At 37.1% G+C, this 18,764-nt stretch overlaps 1 protein-coding gene across 4 annotated transcripts; it reads right to left on the bottom strand.

The window, feature by feature from the left end:
* Positions 1-4,121: 4,121 nt before the first annotated feature.
* On the bottom strand, positions 4,122-17,904 carry LOC103696271 (OBERON-like protein). Of its 4 annotated transcripts, none has more exons than XM_008777835.5 (3): positions 17,632-17,904; positions 15,913-17,040; positions 4,122-4,910 (listed from the first exon to the last, which is right to left on the bottom strand). In XM_008777835.5, exons 2-3 carry the CDS (start codon positions 17,006-17,008, stop codon positions 4,306-4,308), a joined length of 1,701 nt encoding a protein of 566 aa, XP_008776057.1. In that variant the 5' UTR covers positions 17,009-17,040; positions 17,632-17,904; the 3' UTR covers positions 4,122-4,305. The 4 variants fall into 4 exon arrangements, with proteins under 4 accessions (XP_008776057.1, XP_008776055.1, XP_008776056.1 ...); XM_008777833.4 differs by having other exon boundaries at positions 15,913-17,071; positions 17,632-17,827; XM_008777834.5 differs by having other exon boundaries at positions 15,913-17,071; positions 17,600-17,811.
* Between the last annotated feature and the right edge of the window lie 860 nt (positions 17,905-18,764).

Below are 18,764 nucleotides of genomic sequence, written 5' to 3'. Positions count from 1 at the left end.
TGAAACGATGCGTCGCGACCATTATTACATGTTTGCAATTTGATAACAATTTGGTTACACTCACAATTCTTCTTTTTGATCGGAAGGTTACACTCACAATTCTTCTTTTTGATCGGAATGATGTCTACATTTGCTAGAAGAAGCATACTATATGTGCACATGCAATGAGGATGTGAAATTTGCCTACATACAATAAAAACGACGCCGAATTTCATACGCAAGTGGCCATGTTTAAGAAGGATTTTTTGTCGTTCATATAATAATAACGCATAAGTGGATTTTGCTTGCATAACCATGTCAATTTGACAACTCTTACAAGAGACACTTTATTGCTTAATTTCCCCCCCTTGCTATCAATAACTTAGTCAAAGCCTGAAAAAATATCTGAAACAAAGAACATGGTTGAAATCAGCCTATACCAAAGGTATCGATAACTATATGTCAATATGCAATGATAGTTTCGAGATACTATCCCCTTGACAGCCAACCGAGAATTGCACCAAACTAGTCTCAATTTGTTTCAGATTCAAGAACATATCAATTCCTACTTATTATAGTTTGGAGAAACTTGTTTTGATCGACCAAGAGTGCTAGATCGATCAATCTTGCCTGAACAAACTGTAAACAATTGTTACATAATATATATCAACTTCTGAAAGTTGCTTTGAAACCTCACAAACATGACCTATTGATTTTGAATTCTTAATTTGTTATCAAAAATTTAATGTTTAATTATAATCAAACTCTATCGCATATATCATAAATATATAGTATGTATAAAAAAGTAACTACTTATACTCAAATCTGGAGTCCCCTAGTTCCCGGTCCCTGTTTGAGAACAGGTAACATGAAAACCTAATCAAAACCAACTTAAGTTGGTTTTTTTTTTCTCGTTCCAATTTTGATCAGCTTAATTCCAACTCTAAAAATAGTTAGTAATTGATCGAGCTCAAATTGGTTCTTACCCAAACCAACCAAAATCATATGTACCCCAACTTACAGCATTACACACTACATTTTCTAGATTAGTTCCTCCAGATGCCAGAGGTCCACATTAACCATGCAAATAGTCATAGCTTAACTCTAATTGAAGTCAAATAGGAAGCTCAACAGCTTTTCCCCAAATTTGATTAGGCAGTCATTTATATGGACTCCTCAACAAGATACCAAAAATTTGATATATGGTTTAAGCTACCTTCTACGGGGTAGGCGAATACTGGTAGATTCTAATCTAATTAGAACTTGATTAATTCTTTACCTAAACCTCAGAAACACCGATGGATTAGGTTGGCTCCAAAATCATAGATCTAATTCCCCAACTGGTATTGGTCCTAGTCTAGCAAAAAGTAGCCATGATCACCTAATGATAAGCACCCAAACCAACTCCAACAGCTTACAAAATACACAAACATTTCAAGCTTATGTTTATTTCTCATGTCTTGTTGGATAGAACTATGAAAGCTTTGTTTTCTTCAGTTCATAGAGGTAACTTGTTAGCTTGCTTGATTGTTGTACTAATGACATGGACATGACCCATATAGGCCAATCAGCTAACATGCACAACTATAAGAGTAACCTACAATCATAGCCATTGTAACAGGTCACTTTGTAGTTTAAATTTGTGTGTTGGACATTTTATATTAGGTTCTAAATTTGCATGTTGGTAATGCTATTTTTGTATGGACTCTTAGAATTGAATTGTCCAGTAGTTGCTGTTGGATCATAGAAGGATCATTCTGAAAAGAAGAAGCTGAAGTTTGAATTTTAAGGAATGGCTGACCATATGGCAGGGAGCACTAAGAGCCACTTGGCAGTTTTTCGCAGCTAATTATCTTGTATATATGTTGGGAGGAAAATCCTTGTTCCATTAAACTGTACCAACTTGATTTCAAGTCTGCTCTACCTCTTGGGAAGTAGACAGTATCTGAGTTCAAATTTTAGTATTTCTTTCTTTATCTCGGTATATTTGGAGACTTTCCAAACTACATACGCAAGGGTTTGCAATTTTCCAATCAAATAGATCAGGATAATGCATCAAATAAGCCAAAATGTGAGACCTTTGACACCCTTTTCCTCCAACCTCCCTGTCAAGAGTTCAATAATGCCGTTATCTAATTACCAACATCCTAATATTGCATCAACTGAGATTCTTTTTCTTTCTAGTTTGGAGATTAACATAACAGAGAACAATAGTCGAAGGCATAAAAATATTGGCATCATATATCCAAATTTGTGTTGAGTTTGATTCAATAAAAGTTTTATACAAAGTTCGCCGAACCCACATCAATACTACATTAGCACTATATCGGTACGGAGTCTTTTCAGCATATGCCACCCATCCCGAGTACCAGTATCAAACCGATATAGTATGATACACTCCGTACCATCTAGTTTGGGCTAGTACGGTAAACCATGATTTCATATTTCAAAATTTGGCTAAACATAAAAATATTTCTTTTAGGTGGTATAAAAATTTGAATTTCCATATAATCTTTTATACAGGCTAGTAATGTAAACATCAAATAATGGGCATTACTCTCCAGTAATGATACAGCCATTGTAACATATTAACAGATATTCAAACACATAACATACTAAATAAAGTCTGCAGGAATGAATATATGATTGCTAATAGTAGCTAACAGGATGTAACCTCCGCTCAATACAATAATAAAAAATAAAAAACCATCTGGCATTTGGTGCGCAAAGCCTGATATTTTGGCTTTTCACATTGATTAAAAAATAAAAAACCATCATTGATTATTATTTTTTTTCCTTTTCTTAGAGCAAAGCCTGATATGTTGGCTTTTCTCACGAGAAAAGCCAAAAGCACAGGCTTTTAAAAGAGAGACCCAGTCTATATGTTACGAATATTTACAACCTCAATTTTTTTATGTTGCTCTTTAGTCGGTCACAACAGTTTGTCTATATGGCATGCTCTCTCGATCTTGCCTTCATGACTTTGGGCTTCTATCATTGGCCTTAACCTTGCTTTAGAGACATGCGAGGACCATTGAAGCTGGGAGTTGATGGGGCAATATCCCAGATCCAAGTAAAGATAGATCCAAAACAGCACTATTTTAAGCGGCAGTAATGTAGACAACACTATAAGAACAGACAACGCATAATGCAGCTATAAATAAAGACAACAGCAAAATATCAACTGAAACTCCATGCAGCTCAAAATTTGTCACGGAATACAAGAGTGCATGCCAAGTGATCGATTTTACATTAAAAAAATCCAATTAATTATTGATTTTGCAGGAAAAATACGAAATTATTGATTTTTTGTTTTTGCAAAATGACGTATTTAGAGATCCTGGACAATTTTATCCCAGAGTCTAAGGATAGCATGGAGATAGACAATAGTCTAAACAAATATATATATATATATATATATATATATATATATATATATATATATATATATATATATATATATATATATATATATATATATATATATATATTACCTATGTGAGCGTGTGTCTCACATCGGTTATTCACCAAATATTTATACAGAATTAAAAAATCCAAATAACACTTTCTAGCTAGTCGTTTTAGGTAAAGTTCTAAGTTATGATAAATAGTATCAAAGCAGGCCCGGTTCATGACCCATGTGGACTATAAGATACTGCACCATAGGCTTATTGAGGCTGATCCGATCGTGGTATTTGTGATTAAATTTGAATGAATTTAGACCTTTAGCCTGACGAAGACATTAGAGTTTAAATAAAGAAAGCATGTGAGAACCCATGCGAGCGTATATTTAGTCCCACATTGGTTAATCTCCAGGGTACTTATACAAAATCAAAGAAACCAAATAATACCTTGTGGCTAGCATTTTTGGATAAGATTCTAAGTTGTTACAAATCAGACTTACCCCTAAAGTGACCACATTTAGATCCAAGGGACCAAATTGACCAAATACCCCTAAATGTGTATTGGACTGCAAAAAAAAAAATCCAATCTTTTTTTCTGTAGAATCAGTAATAAAGTGAATTTTTATGCCCCCAAGAAGCCATAATGATCTAATATCACCGAACTAACTATTTCAAATTGACAAGAAATATATAAAAGACGATATTCACTTAGACAACAAAGAGCATTCCAGCAAGATGTAAAAGCAAAGGTATCTCACATTAGAAGATATGCTAACATACTAGCAGGACATGAATGTTGCTTGCGAAGACAACAAAACAGACATTTCAGACTACTATGAGCAGATCACAAGAAGGTCCTAGTCAAGCATTCCAAAACAGAATTCCTACCAGCCGATGCCACTAGACATTGGGCATAGAGCAGTCATTTTGATTGTTGCCCTACAGATTTGCCAGACATGCTGTAGACATTCTTCAGCAAGTCCTGGATCTTGCAGAACATCATCTGTGAGGGGTCACCACCACCGCTACTGCTTCCCTGTGGAGCCCTTTGGGACTCCTGAAGCTTTATCTTCTCAAATAGATATTGTTTCTCAGCTTCTGCTTCATCTAATCGACGCTTCAGGTACAAACTAGCATAGTCCTGCTCGGCTTTCTCTGATTTGGCAAGGGCTATGCTCTGCAGCCTCTCAGCCTCCTGTCTGGCCTCATTGGCCTTAAGCTGGAACATCTCAGCCTCGGCCTGCTTAAGCCTCACTATGCTCTCAAGCTCCTCTACCTGCTGCTTCTTCCTTTGCCTATCCATCTTGAGTTCTGTAACTTCTCTTGCCTTCTCCTCTAGCTCACGGTCACAGGCCTCCAGAGCAAGACGGGCTCGTTTAAGCATGCACATCTTCTCCTCTGCCACCATCTCCATCTTTCTCACTGCTTCTTGGACTACTTCTGCGATTCGGTTGCAAGCCTCTTGCGGAGAAATCAGATGCCCAGCTTCTTCAGTTTCAGAATTTTTTGTAACATCTATCTCAAGCTCTGAACAAAGACAGATAAAGTATTTATATTAATAGACATATAGTTGATCGTCCATGCATGCATGTGTAACCATCCACGAAAGAGTGGAAGAGAATGGTAATACTACCAAAATTAGTAATGAATTCCAAGAGACCAATCAAAGGTAAGTGATGCATTGCATAGGATTAAGAATTTCAGTCAATCCAGAATTCGACCCCTGATTGAGTTTCTTTCTTTTTTTTTTTTTGCTAAAGCGGACGTTTCATACAACACGGGTACGAATACACCCAATCGAATCAGAAAACAAAATGTCTCGAAAAGCTCCGGGCATCCCTCCCTCCCCAGTCCATAGAGTGCCTCCCGAGTGGCTTGCTATATATGTTGCCACCCAGTTGCCCGCCCCGTTAGCTTCGCAATATACGTGCGTAGCCTAGAAAGTAACACCCTTACTCACCATCATCCAAATATCGCGGAGCAAGGGGTGAACTCCGCCGACACTGTTCGGACCCTTTTGGACCCAACTGATAACCGTGGCCGAGTCACTCTCTAGAATAACTGAGCTCGCCTGAAGCACCCGTCTCGCGTAGCACATGCCCATCCAGGCCGCCCACAGCTCTTCTCCAGGAATCGAGGTATCGAAAATCTGACAGCCCTCTACTGCCGCTACACTGGAGCTCGGTCCCCTGATGACAAATCCAGCTCCACCCCTCCTACCTCCCTCAATGATTGAGCCATCAAAACTGACCTTGAGGAAACTCGGAGGTGGGAGCTCCCAGGTAAAGAATACTCTATGTGGAGCTACCGAAGCAATATGAAAGTCCCAGATGTCCCGAGCTATCAAAGGTCTATAGTCTGAAGCTGCACGGATGATCTCTGCTGCCTATGCACGAGCCCGCTCCATAACGAACCGCGGGGACGGACTGAGCTCGCCAAATTTCCGGGTGTTCCTGGCCAGCTATACCTGATAAGCTGTGCAGGTCGCCCTAATAGCTAAAGAGCGCATTTGGGGGATACCAGACCATCTTCGAACCTTCTACAGAAAACAATCTCTCCACCAACCTATTTGAGTTTCTATTTGGAATCGTCCACCAACCTACCATATGCATTGAATGAGAAGTACTTCCAAGATCAGAAAGCATTCATCAGTGCTGGCTAGCAAAACGTCCCGTGATAGACTTACTCTACAGAGCATATGATACAATCATGTATCGTTGATTTGGATCAAAGATGCGAAGCACTTAATCCCCTGTCAGCAAATTATATTGAATAAATATGGTGCAAGATCTGGTGAACAAATGCAAATTTGGAAAATTTGATGGCTAAAATTCAGAAATTGTGTTCATCTAACAAGGATGTGAACATGATCTTTTACCGTTAATATGGAAAAAGACTGTCATTTTGACAATCCAATCCTGGGAAAAGTGTTCTATTGTTTACCATTCACAGACATGGATTTCTAGAATTGAAGCTAGTCAAGGATCTTATGCATATAAAGGTAGTGTTTAGCATATTTCTGGTATTCAGTTTCTTAAAAATTAAAATCATTTTTTCCTGAAACCAAACCCAAAACTTATTGGGTCGTGACTTGCATTAGCGACAGCGGTCGGCAATTGGTAGCAGTGGCGGGTAGTGGCTAGCGAGTGGCAGTGGTGGGTGGTACTAGCTGGTGAGTGGCAGTGAGGATGGGGGTTGCAGTGGCCATAGGGACAATGGCAGTTGTGATGGGCAGTTTTGTTTCTCATAAACTTTGAAAACCAGATTTTTCAATTTCTACAATTTCTAGAAACTATAAAAGAGTTTTCAAAAATTGAAAATAGAAACTGGACTACAAACACCATTTCTGGCTGAATTTTTGTGCTTTTGAAAAAAAGAACTGAGAACTGGAAACTATAAGCAATGCCAAACAGGGCCTAACTTTAAAGTACTTAATCTTTATTAGGGTCAATTTCTTTTGGTGGTCTGGTGTATCTTTTACTTTCAGAAATCCAATTCTGAGTAGAAGCTATTGTGTAGAGTCTAAGTTAGTGGGGATTCAATTTTTTAAATCTTTTTGATTTTCCCCTAGTGTATCAATTTGCAACAAATATTGCCTTTCAGCTTCTTGTTCCATGGTTGTAATTAGAGGAGTGAAGGTGATGATGCCTTCAACCTAGGTGAAAAGTCCTGGAATTTATATGGTCGTGACAACCACATCTTTGTTGCCACTTTAATTTCTGCTGGGCATGATCTTCCCTCATACTCAAACTTCTTCTACGCCCTACAAAATTCTATAATGCTAGACCCCAGTCTTTAGCCTATTTTTTTGATCCAACTTTTGCTTCATACTTCTGACCTTCATAATTTTACTACAAGCAGAATCAAAGGCCTGCAAAACCTATTCATTCCCTGTTCCTATCTTGCTTCATTTTGGTGCCAGCAATCTAAAATCCTTTCATGCATCCAAATGGACTCAAAAATAAAGCGCCAGACAAAAGCAGGATTTTAGTTTCTTGAATGCACTAAAAAGATTAATTTTCTTTAATTTTATAACTGTGATACGACCCAAATATAAAATGGATTTGACCTCAAGATGATAATGATATTGTTCAAACAACAAGCACATAATTTGAAATTCCAAGACAAAAGCACATATGGGAAAGTAAAGGTTAAAGGAAAGTACATATTCAATCATTAATAAGAAACAATTTCCATATAATGCTTAATGAAATATTCCAACCAAAGAAATATAAGGGGCATTTGATTCATATAGCTAGATTTCAAAGTTTAGTTGCTGCAAGAGTAATAATTAATTTAAGCCTAACTATTAGAAGGGGATCCAATGCCAAAAACAAACAAATTTCAGGAGCAACAATGCAGCATCAGCATGCAAAGAAAAATTGATGCCAAGAGTTCCTTTCCAGAGGCCTAGGTTCTTGAACAATCTTATTGCAGTTACAACCATTCACATACAACTGACAGGAGACAAACATGCAAGGTAACAGCTACACTTGACAAAATGTTCCCTGGAGAAGAAATAAAGGACAATACATTGGACAGACATGATATGATAATGCATGACACTACAAATTTAGCTTGTTTCCAAAACAAATGTGCAGATTCAATTTGAGTTTAAATAATATCAATTTGATCTAATGTTTCCCTGAAATGCAATCCTTCCAATTGCAGCTGTTGCAACGATTAAAGAATGTGCAAAGGATTATCTTGTTTTGTAATACTCTCAGAGTGGTACTCAAGGCCAATACAAAGGTCAGTCATATTTTAAAGGAATACATTGCAATATTATATCTTAGCAATAAATGATATCATTTAAAAAAAGATGATTTATTATGTAGGATACCTCTCTACAGCAAGCCAAAGAAGGAGAAATATTAACTGCATATTTCAGTTAATGATTCTAGGAAGACTTGCCATCCAGGCAACTCAAATTTTTCTAATTCTTGCAGCCTAGCTGTGCTCATAAAAAGAATCCTTTAGTATGTTTAAGGATATCTATCAGTTCAAAGTTTTGAAGCTTCCACTGAACGGTTTTGTACACCTGTTTGTATGTGTCAATATAGCACTCAATGAGGATACTTTCTGAAAAACCATCTCCAAGGGAAAAAGAGTTTATGAGGGACAACTGAATTTTCTTTCCATTTAGCATAAAATGATAACCACTTGATGCTGAATAACAGCCTGCAGAGTATGTACAAGCAAACCATTCAGGACTGGGGTTAACTCAACCCAAATTCTTCCAGAACCTCGCTTCAATTAGCAGAACAAGCAAAAGATAGTTCGATATATATTTATATACCAAACTACTATTTTCTATGAATAACATCCATAGAGGGGCTATTTGGTATATACTTATATACCAACCCCGGCAGGCTGTACAGGGTCTATTTTACTGAACTGATACAGTGCCAGTGCAGTACAGGGGCCTGGTACACCCCTGTACTACTGACACATGGTACACATGCCTGTGCCAACTCTAGTAGTGTACCATGTGTCAGTACAGGGGCGTATTGTACCATACAAGTATGGTACCATTACAAGAGACTTAAAACATTGATCCATAATAAGCATCTCTACTAATTTAAATATTCTTACTAAAACTTATCACCCTACGTGTAAAGCTTAAACACAGGAGTCACAGTAACCTGAAAGTGTAAAGTGTAGAACATCAAATAACTAACTTTATACCACATTTAAAGCATTATCAACTCTAATCTTGTCTAATGAGTCATTTCCATGCAAAGCCTAAAATCATATTTCATGTCACTTTGTCAAGTATGTCCAAAAACAATTTTATTATTTTATATCCTAACTATTTTAAAGCACAGCTTCTCATAGAATGACAATTTGATTGTGACCACTCAAAGGCTATTATCCCTCACAAAAGCGCAAAATAAGAGAGAGATAAAAAAACAGAAAGGAAAAGAGGCTGTAAAATTTCTTGCACATAAAATAATCATCTTAGACAAATATTTATACTTTATCATCTAGTAGTTCATTCTTAGCTTCCTATACTAAATAAATCACTATTAATTTTGCCACTGATTCAACCTTATTTTCTCACCTTTGTAATGCTCTTCATGCTAGCAGTTTTTAATATTTAGTGTCTACCGATAGGATCTATATATACCTGGCAACTGCTATTTTATTTTGTTGCCTCTTAGACAAACCCAATGTGAAATAACTAGATTTAACTCCAAATGCAATTTTGAACTGCACAAAGGGCACCAGATGTATGAATATTTATGATAAATTTACCTTTAACCTACATAATTATATATCAATAAGTTAATGGCTTAAAGTTAACCAATATTGTCAGCACACTGTCAAGGGATTCATATCCATCCACAAGTCAAAAAGAATTATTTTTCCTAAACCTTTGGAGAAGAAGATAATATTTAGAATCCCAGTTGAGCCTGCAGTTTTTCTAACCACAAGTATAAAAGTTAAGTGCACTATAAAGCAGATCCAGTTTTGGCACATTACCCATATCAACAACCGCTCAACACAATATTTGATGGTCTCGTTTCATTTTTTTCATTTTTCATGTGTTAGTACTCCTGCATGTGAATTATTCTTTTCCAAGAGAACATGGATGTGTGCAATAGATTTCATAATCTATAATACTCCGAATTCTGAAAATCAGTTAGAACTGGCTTTGGTCATCCACATGGAATTGTCAAAAATATCCCTCCCCTTATTGATCAATCGATTTTACATCAAATTAAGTCATCAACTGAGTCATTAATATAATGTTTCTACGTTTACACCTTCTACCATTCTCACCAAATACATGGTAGCGCAGATAAAAAAAGGGATTCTATACAATAATTTCTAGCCATACATCAAATCTAAGCTTAAATCTGCAAGCGTTCTTATATTGTTAATTTACAACAGTCCTTTATCAAATTTTATCATCAACGAATTACTTTAATGGCCTAAGAACCAATATTACCTATAATAACCTTCCTTATAAGGCAGCCTTTCCTAGGTGAACTTCCACATCGAGTTGCGAACCAAGTCTTGTCCGAACCAATGTTCGACTAGAACCCTTTACCTTTAATATTGACAATAATACTCTGCCTCAACTTTAATGTTCGTCCTTGGATGCCTTCAGCCTTCCTTCAATTACATTATAAACTATACACCTTCCCATAGCATATAACTTAATTACCCAATCATTAATATCAAGAAAATCAAGACATAAACATCCCTTTTTCTGTTTCCATTGGGCGGTTAGATCATAATTCCATTTAAGGAGGATAAAATTGATAAAAAGTTCCTCTGTATGTAAACCTAGATGAGCATCTTCATGGTAGCAATATGAATAGGTGCAAACTGGGAAAGCCTTGAACGGATAGTCTTATGTTGAATAGTGGGGCTGGTTAGACATCTTGTGCAGGAGGTAGCCATGGTCATGTGCAGCAATAAAGGCCAGCTTGACAGGTGGGAAGGACCTCCTTACTTCACTTGCCCGCAATCAAATCTCTCTTCCTTTCTCTTCCCATTTTCAAGTGAGGAATGTTGATAAAGAAATATCTGTCCAAGAGCATTTTTGAGAGTTTGGTTAATCACTCATATCATCCTTGTCATGATTCAGGCCTGGCTACTTCACTGGAAGACTCTATTTAAATAACAACTTCTACTGCTAGTCTGCTACAAGGTGAGCTATTACAAATCCAACCAGCATGAAGCTATTCCTGAAGAAGCCCGCATTTGATTTTTCTAAACAATATGATTCATTATATTGTTCTTTTTACTATACTTTTTTTTACTACACTGCCTTGCCTATCCTATTATTTCTATGTTCCATTTATTAAAAGTTTATGTAGCATTTTCCTTATTTGCATTTTACTTTTCTAACTACCCTTGGGATAGCATTACTCGATAAATCTCTGTGTCTATATTACTCACATCTTATTAGTGGATGCATAGACTCATATCAAATCTTCTCTCATGGGTGATAAAGCACTTTGTAGTAGCAAGAGGCCCTATGACATAGGGATGCACAGGCACAACCAAATCTATTAACTATTCTCACTTTGTTGTTTTGGGTTACTTGCAGGAGCTCAAGAAAGCAAAAACAATAATACTTTTGTTTTATTTTATTCCCAAATATCATTGGTATTATGAACGGTTAAGGCCAAAGGGATGGTAAGCATCCAAAATACAATTAGACCATTTATGTATCTTTGTCGGCTTTTTTCTGATTTCCTTTTTTCACCAAATAATGGAAAGCTAGCAGGTCCTCAAATAGACAGTTATACTGAAGCTACTATTGGGTTAATTTTATAAGTTCTACATAAAAAGTTAAGCATAAATTCGGATTAATATATTTGTAATAAATGCAATAGAGTAATGAGCAAAACTTGGTCAATGTTTACATTGTTAAAACTTATATTAGTTTTACTTATTAAGAAACTTGTATTGGTTTTTAATATTAAACTTTTATAATACAATTTATATTGTATTAATAAGTTATTAAACAATATAAAGGCTTCTAGCAATCATTTATTATTAGATTTGCAAGTGGACTGGGCGTATCTAGATTTGATCCATATGCAATCAAAATTGCATGACACCCAGACCTAGAATTTAGATAGGTCAATGGGTCCCAAAGTGAAATTTCAACCTTAATTGAGTTGGATTTGTGTCTGATCGGATTAAACCACACACAACGGAATGCAGCTTCATTCAACACAAGTTACTTAGTAAACATGGGTCAAGCTACATAACTTACACCCAACCCAAAAGCATACTCTGCTAGACCCAACTGAATGGGTATGATCTGGATCTAAATAGCAAAAACCGAACCCAACATTGATCAGATCAATCTCGAAAGAAAATTATTCAATAAACACAGGTTTATCAACTTACAGCCTTCAACCCTAGTATTAGATGGTGGTGGTGAACAGGATCAGCATATACGAAGACATGATTGAGAACGGCTTAGTGGTGCTCCTCCTTGGTTTCTTGGAACTTTGGTGCTTGTGGTACCATTAGATCCTTGACCTTCTTGTCCATCGTTACCAAGCCACCATTGCCAACACCTAAGACTTTAAAAGACAATAGCCTTCTCCTGCCTCTTTTTACCTACATTATGTTCCAATTCATTGGCAACTTCATTGCCCTCATCTGCACCCTTGCCAAGACTACGTGAACTAGCCTTGTTAAACTCGAGCTCAGCTTCTGATGCCCTTGTATGTTTCAAATGTTAATTTCTTGTTTTAGAAAGGAGCTTTGATGGGGGCAAAATTGGAAGCAGTCAACTTAGTACCATGCGGCCATATGTGTGGCTTGATTAGTACCGGGTGCTGCATACATGACCCACTTGGCATTATGGAGCCAAATATCTACCCCACTCTTATGTGGCCTGAGTGGATGAAGCATGTTCAAACTGATGGTCAGGTTGAATGTGGGTTTCGATTATATTACAACTATCACTATCAGCATTAGGTACTAAATGATAAGCACCAATTGTTAGTTGTTGCTGTTATTAATATTGATAGAAAAACATTACTGTCATTATTGTTGTTTTTATGGTACTTAAATTATTTTATCTATGTTTATATATTTAAAAGATACTAACTGCATATGCACCCGCATATCCAGCCCGCATACTGCAAATGCATTATGCAGTCCCTTGACTTCCCGAATATCATGGTTGCTTTTAAAAAGAGCACTATACTAAAACTTATTTAAGAGGTTGAAAGGGAAAATATATTCTCATTGATGGTTGGTGAAGTAGAGGAATGACCAGACTATCTCCAAAGGGTGTTAATCAGCTGGTGTTATAGAGGTAAGCATTATGGATCTGAATTAATTAATGCAGTCTGCTTTTTGGTTGTAACTTTGCATCCTAGATTTGCAGTACATTGGCCCTTTCCATTTACAAGAGAATTATGATCAACTGGCACCTTAGAGCACTAAGTCACCATCCAGTGGTCAATGTAGCATGAGAGACAAATCTAATAAAGAGCCTTCATGGTTTAATCATCTTTCAAATACAATGGAAGTTTGAACCAAAACATATAGTAATTGTAATTTTGTTTAGGGAAATAGCAATACTATGAGATATTTTCTTTTCGTTACAGGTCATTTGTTTATATAGAGTGTTGCTTGATGGATATAGAATCAATTTGGAAAAAAGTTGGAGAAAAAAAATCCAAGTAATTTCTTTTAGCCTTTTCTGCTTGAATCTTTATACACTTTTCAGTTGCCTTTAGAGAGGTACGATTAAATGCATGTTTTGGCCAATTACACTACAAATATTTGTAGCTCACTTCATGGGACATGTGTCATACACCCTGCATGTATGTGCATTTAACTGCAATATGAGTGTAATTCATATTCCTATATCATCAATATAGGCCTGCATAAAACTTCTATAGGGAAAATAATTTTTCATAAATCAAATATCTCAAGAAAGAATGATTTAGATTGTGAACCCTCATTTCTTTGATCATTCTCCAGAATCACTTACAGAAGGTTCTGGATGTGTTATGCATAATCGACTGCTACAAGTTTGTGTTATTCTTGATTAGTGACCTAGATCCGTGATGATAAACAAAATCAGACAAAAATGTCAAATTTAATATTGGATCACGATTTCAAGGAACTCCTAATTTATGCAATGAGGTGATATGAATTAAAGAAACGTTAATGTGACAAGGGAGAAAAGAAGTTAATTATTCGAGATGGATTGGAAACTATGAACTAGAGAGCTTCAAGGGTAATGTCCTATAATATTTTATATATATTACACTACGTCCCTATGTAAATGTTCTTGTTTCCTAATAGATTATTTTATTATCTTTTTCTAGGCATATTTTAAAAAGAGATAGACTTGAGAAAGAATTTATCAAATGAGATAGTGTCTTATAAAGTCCCCTCATGCATACACACAAGAATGATTTAGGAGCAATCACCTCACTCCGGAAGCTAGTTTCTTACACAGAAGGGATATTAGTGGTTTATTGGTCCTTTTTAATTGGCAAATTCTCTTTAGCTCATTAAAAGCTTGTGATCAAACAAGTACTCTCAGTATCAATCTTAACAAGCAATGGAGCTTGAAGTTTGAAAACAAAAAACTCATTGTATATATTATGGCTTTTTGTTTAAGGATTTGATATGTTCCTTTAATTGTAAAATATTCCACACTGCTTAATTACGTTAGAGCTGAAGGAAATATGTACAAGGGATTTTGAAGCTCTAAAGATATTGGTTTCCACATTTTGAACTATTGCCAGTAAATTACACTAAACACACCAAAAACTATGAGGTTTTCCACATGCATCACATGTGCAAATTACTATTCAAAATAAAAGTGATATCATGTAGAAGAAAATACAACCTGACACTAGACAGATTTTGTAGTGTAGGCCATAGGGGAGGAACTATAAACCCTAAACTTTTAATGGAACAAAGAATAACAACAACATCGCTCTAGCAAACACACAAGGTATTGAGACCATGTTCAACCTGTCAACATACCTGACATATGTTCTTCAAGCCAATTGTAAAGAATAGGCAAAAAATCGACACTAAACAATTTGTGCACTTGAATCTAACTGATATTTTCAATTCAAAATGGCCATTACCTGTGGCATAGCTTACAAAGGCTCGGGTGTTATGTCATAACAGAAACACTAAAAAGTAATGTACATACATGTTTGATAAGGATGCTACCCTACTTTCATAAGGAAGTATTCTAGCTGTGCATATCAACAGCTTTGCAGCTACTGTATCTAGGCTTCCCAAGAACAGTCCACCCTTCTTTCATCAAATTATATTATACAAATTACTTGAGGGAAAGAAAAAATGTGAATGCATATTGCTATACCTCTAAGCTCATGACTATTTTAACCAAGGTTTTAAATACCCTTATCAAACTCTACCATTTTCATCGAAATGGTACGGTATCAGTATGGTACTGGTACCAGCAGTATGTAAAAAAAAAGAAAATATCAAAATGAATGAAGAACTGTCAATATCAGCTGGCACAGTTGGTACTGTACTGTCGGTTCACATCGATACGGCCGATACATACTGATACGGGTGGTTCTAGCACCCCAAAAACCATACTTGTGTTGCTTCTGCATCAAAACAGCATGGTACAACAGTACCGTACTGTTCTGTGTGGTTTTTGAATCCATGATTTCAACAAGATGCTCGCAAATTTCATAAGCATGCTTCTAAAAGTAAAGACTCCATTAATATCTATAAAAGATAAAGGCTCAATAGGAGAATGAAACAATGTAGAAACCTGTATACTATAACAAATGAGCACGAGACAACTGGATATTAACTCGAAAACAGAACAAATGGAACATATGTAAAGAGATTATGAAAGAAAGATTTTGTGCTGCATGGGAAGACATTTCAATAAATTAGCAATCAGCACAATTATCTTAGTAAGAAATCTCAAACATTTCCTTAGTAAGGCCCAGCTTAGACTTAAAGAATAAGTGATGCTGACAGTTAAAACAGTGAGATATATTTTATAACTAATGCATAAAATTGGCTATACCTTGGATAAACAGAAGCAGCATTCTGCAAACTGTGGACTCAGTAGCACCACTCTTAATCTTTTCAATGAGATCTCCACACTTCCAGTACAACTTCTTCCCTCTGGGGTCCTCGCTCAAACGAAAAATCTTGCCAACAAAGTCAAGTTCTCTCATCAGGGCCTCCCGGTCCCATCCAGGAGCACAGTGTTGAAACACATCCTTAACCCACCCTAACAACTCTGATGCCCTATTACAAGCTTGGCACCTGAAAAGCATTTCAGCAACACTTGCTCCACTTTTAACGGATTGTCCTGTTCCAATTTGGCCGGCACGGATAGCACAATCTGTATGTGTCCAATGGGAGCACATGTCACACCCAATCCAGCGGCATGAGTTGACCTCGAAATCAAATTTATTGCAGATCACACACATGCAAAGGTTACAGAAACCATTCCTATTAGTGCATATCTCGCAGCTACATTCATCTGCAGGTAGAGCATTTTGACAGGCAATGTTCCTACACCTCTTGTACAAGAAAATCTCAACAAGGCGACTCTGTGGGATGCTGACACTCGGATGCAGAAAGGCCTGAATTCCTGTTTTAATTGCAACAAGAATCTCCAATTGCACTCTGTGAGCCCTGGCAAGGGTTTTAGCTGACAAGTCAACTCTCCCTTGGACAAGCTTTTGCAGATGCAAAAATTCTTCTATATTCTGAGATCCCCCCGTGCCCTCAAGGATCAACCGGAGCTCACTCTTGGTCTCTTCAAGAAGTTCATCTGGCATAACCATCATTTTGTCAGATATCACCTCCACTCTTTCTCGAGCAATTTCACGGAGTGATAACTTATCCGCTCTGGAAACCCTGTGAATGACCTGTGTTTCAAGACAATCATTTTCTTCCTTGTCTACTTTCTTCACCACCATGGCATTGGAACGATTGGTCTCGATGGGCCAGGTCTCGCGTGAGCTAGCACTCTCAGTGGCAGAGTCATTCCCTTGGTCAGAATTCGATCCAGGTTCCTGCACATCGGGGGACCCACCAGCATCCGAAGAAGCCAGTGATAAGGAGGTCTGCAGCCCTGCGGGCCTTGGGTGCTGGCGCGGAGGTCGCATTGCTGAGGGTGGTTGCTGGTGGAAATTTGCACCTGAAGAGGTACCCATATGAATGACCCTAACCTGTAACGAAGAATGATTTTAAACTCACCTCAACTACAGCACCTAAAATTCTAAACTTCACCTTTAATTAACTCAATCCAAAATCGCTAAACTACAGGCAGAACCCAAACAACTGAAAATAAACTATCACAATCATAAATTTTTCCAACATACAGAGCCAAAACCCAATCTTGCTGCAGAAATTAATCAAAATCCTAATTTAGAAGACAAATGAAAAACACAAATAAGAGCTCAAAATCAAAAATTTGTCCAACGCATAGCACCAGAACCCAATCTTGCTGCAGAAACGAATCAAAAATCCTAATCTCCGAGACCAATGCGCAAGTCAGCGACGACCTCAATCAATTACTCAGAACTAAAATATCCAACATTAATCACAGAGCTTAATCCATCTAAATGATTCACCTCAGAAACAAAACAAAATATAGAGGACGTAGAAAGAAAATGACAGCCCTCAAAACCCTAGAAGTCCAGCAAATCAAAACAAAGACAGAAGAAAAATCGTGTAATTAGAGCTAGATTGCTTACTAGAGAGCCAGAATTCCAGGAAAAAAAAGAACCTGAGAGATGCCTCGCAGCGGAATCAGGCTGAGAGGAGTCTAGAGAGGAGAAGAAAGAGAAGGATTAGGGTTTTTGTCGGGCCTTTCTCTCTCCTCTCTCTCCCCCCTCTTGGGAAAGAGAAGCCGAAGTCCAGAAGACGAAGGCGAGGAAAGGCGAAAGAATGAAAAACAAGGGGGCCCGGTTTCGACGCGTGACGAGATGAGATGATGACCGGATCGGCCGGTGGCAGAGACGTGGTTGGACCAGTCACGTGCTTCTCGCCGCGTGCCCATGATACTGATAATGACGGGGCGCTGCCTCCTTTGTACAGCTAGAACGGCAGGCTTGACTGGCCAGGAGGAATGGGATGGGTTGTTGGTTTCTTCGCAGCAAATAGCCCTGTAAAATGGTAAATATCCTGAAAATCGAGACATAATTAAATAATATATATATATATATATATATATATATATATATATATATATATATTATAGCAAGTATTAGTTTTATATCAAAATTAATTTTTTATATAGTTATTATAAAAATAGCTAAGATTGTATTTCAACCATATAAATAGAATACAACTAGAAAAATTAACTCAATTGTGAAAAAAAAGTTGCGGGAAAAAATGATGATTTTGCTAGATTTTTTTTTAATTAGTTCAAGTTTTATTCTTTTTGGAAACCAGCTTAACTTATGTGTCGAGTTGATAGGATCACTAGAGATCTTAGCTCGTTCGCTTTTCGGATCGAAGAGATTGGATGAGGTCGTTGCACGCCTTCGTGATAATGGTCCAATGGTCCTTGCACCTAATCGATGATGATCTCAATGCCAAGCACTCACGAGTTGGCGTTGGATAGTGGAGGAATAGCTTCGATCAGCATTCTAATGCTAGCTCTGATCTAAAACAACAAAAACAAAGAAGTCCATTCATTGGAGCGTGTCTAGCGAGAGGCAATGTAAACGAGTTGAAAGAGAACACCATATATAGGTGAGGATTGGAGCCAGCCACCGAATAATTCAGAGCTATACGCTGGTTGATAAAGTAACAAACCATGTATCTTCCCAGCGAATCATGCTTGCGCTTCTCGGTCGCAGGAATTTGCTAGGTGTTGCGTTTGTTAGGAAATACTTAGCAATCACAACGGAGTTG

The sequence above is a fragment of the Phoenix dactylifera genome, chromosome 15 (assembly GCF_051530095.1).
Source record: "Phoenix dactylifera cultivar Ajwa chromosome 15, Ajwa_hap1_PhDact_Kaust_v1.1, whole genome shotgun sequence".
NCBI classification, from domain to species: domain Eukaryota; kingdom Viridiplantae; phylum Streptophyta; class Magnoliopsida; order Arecales; family Arecaceae; genus Phoenix; species Phoenix dactylifera.
Note: the sequence above shows the minus strand (reverse complement) of the source record. Positions and strands in the feature narration are given on the sequence as shown.

Excerpts from the sequence above, each read along its gene's own strand:
- LOC103696271 (XM_008777833.4), bottom strand. The coding sequence starts at position 17,056 with ATGGGTACCTCTTCAGGTGCAAATTTCCACCAGCAACCACCCTCAGCA. Across the intron at positions 4,911-15,912 it reads GCTGCTTCTGTTTATCCAAG|AGCTTGAGATAGATGTTACA; the intron begins GTATAGCCAATT and ends GTCTTTGTTCAG.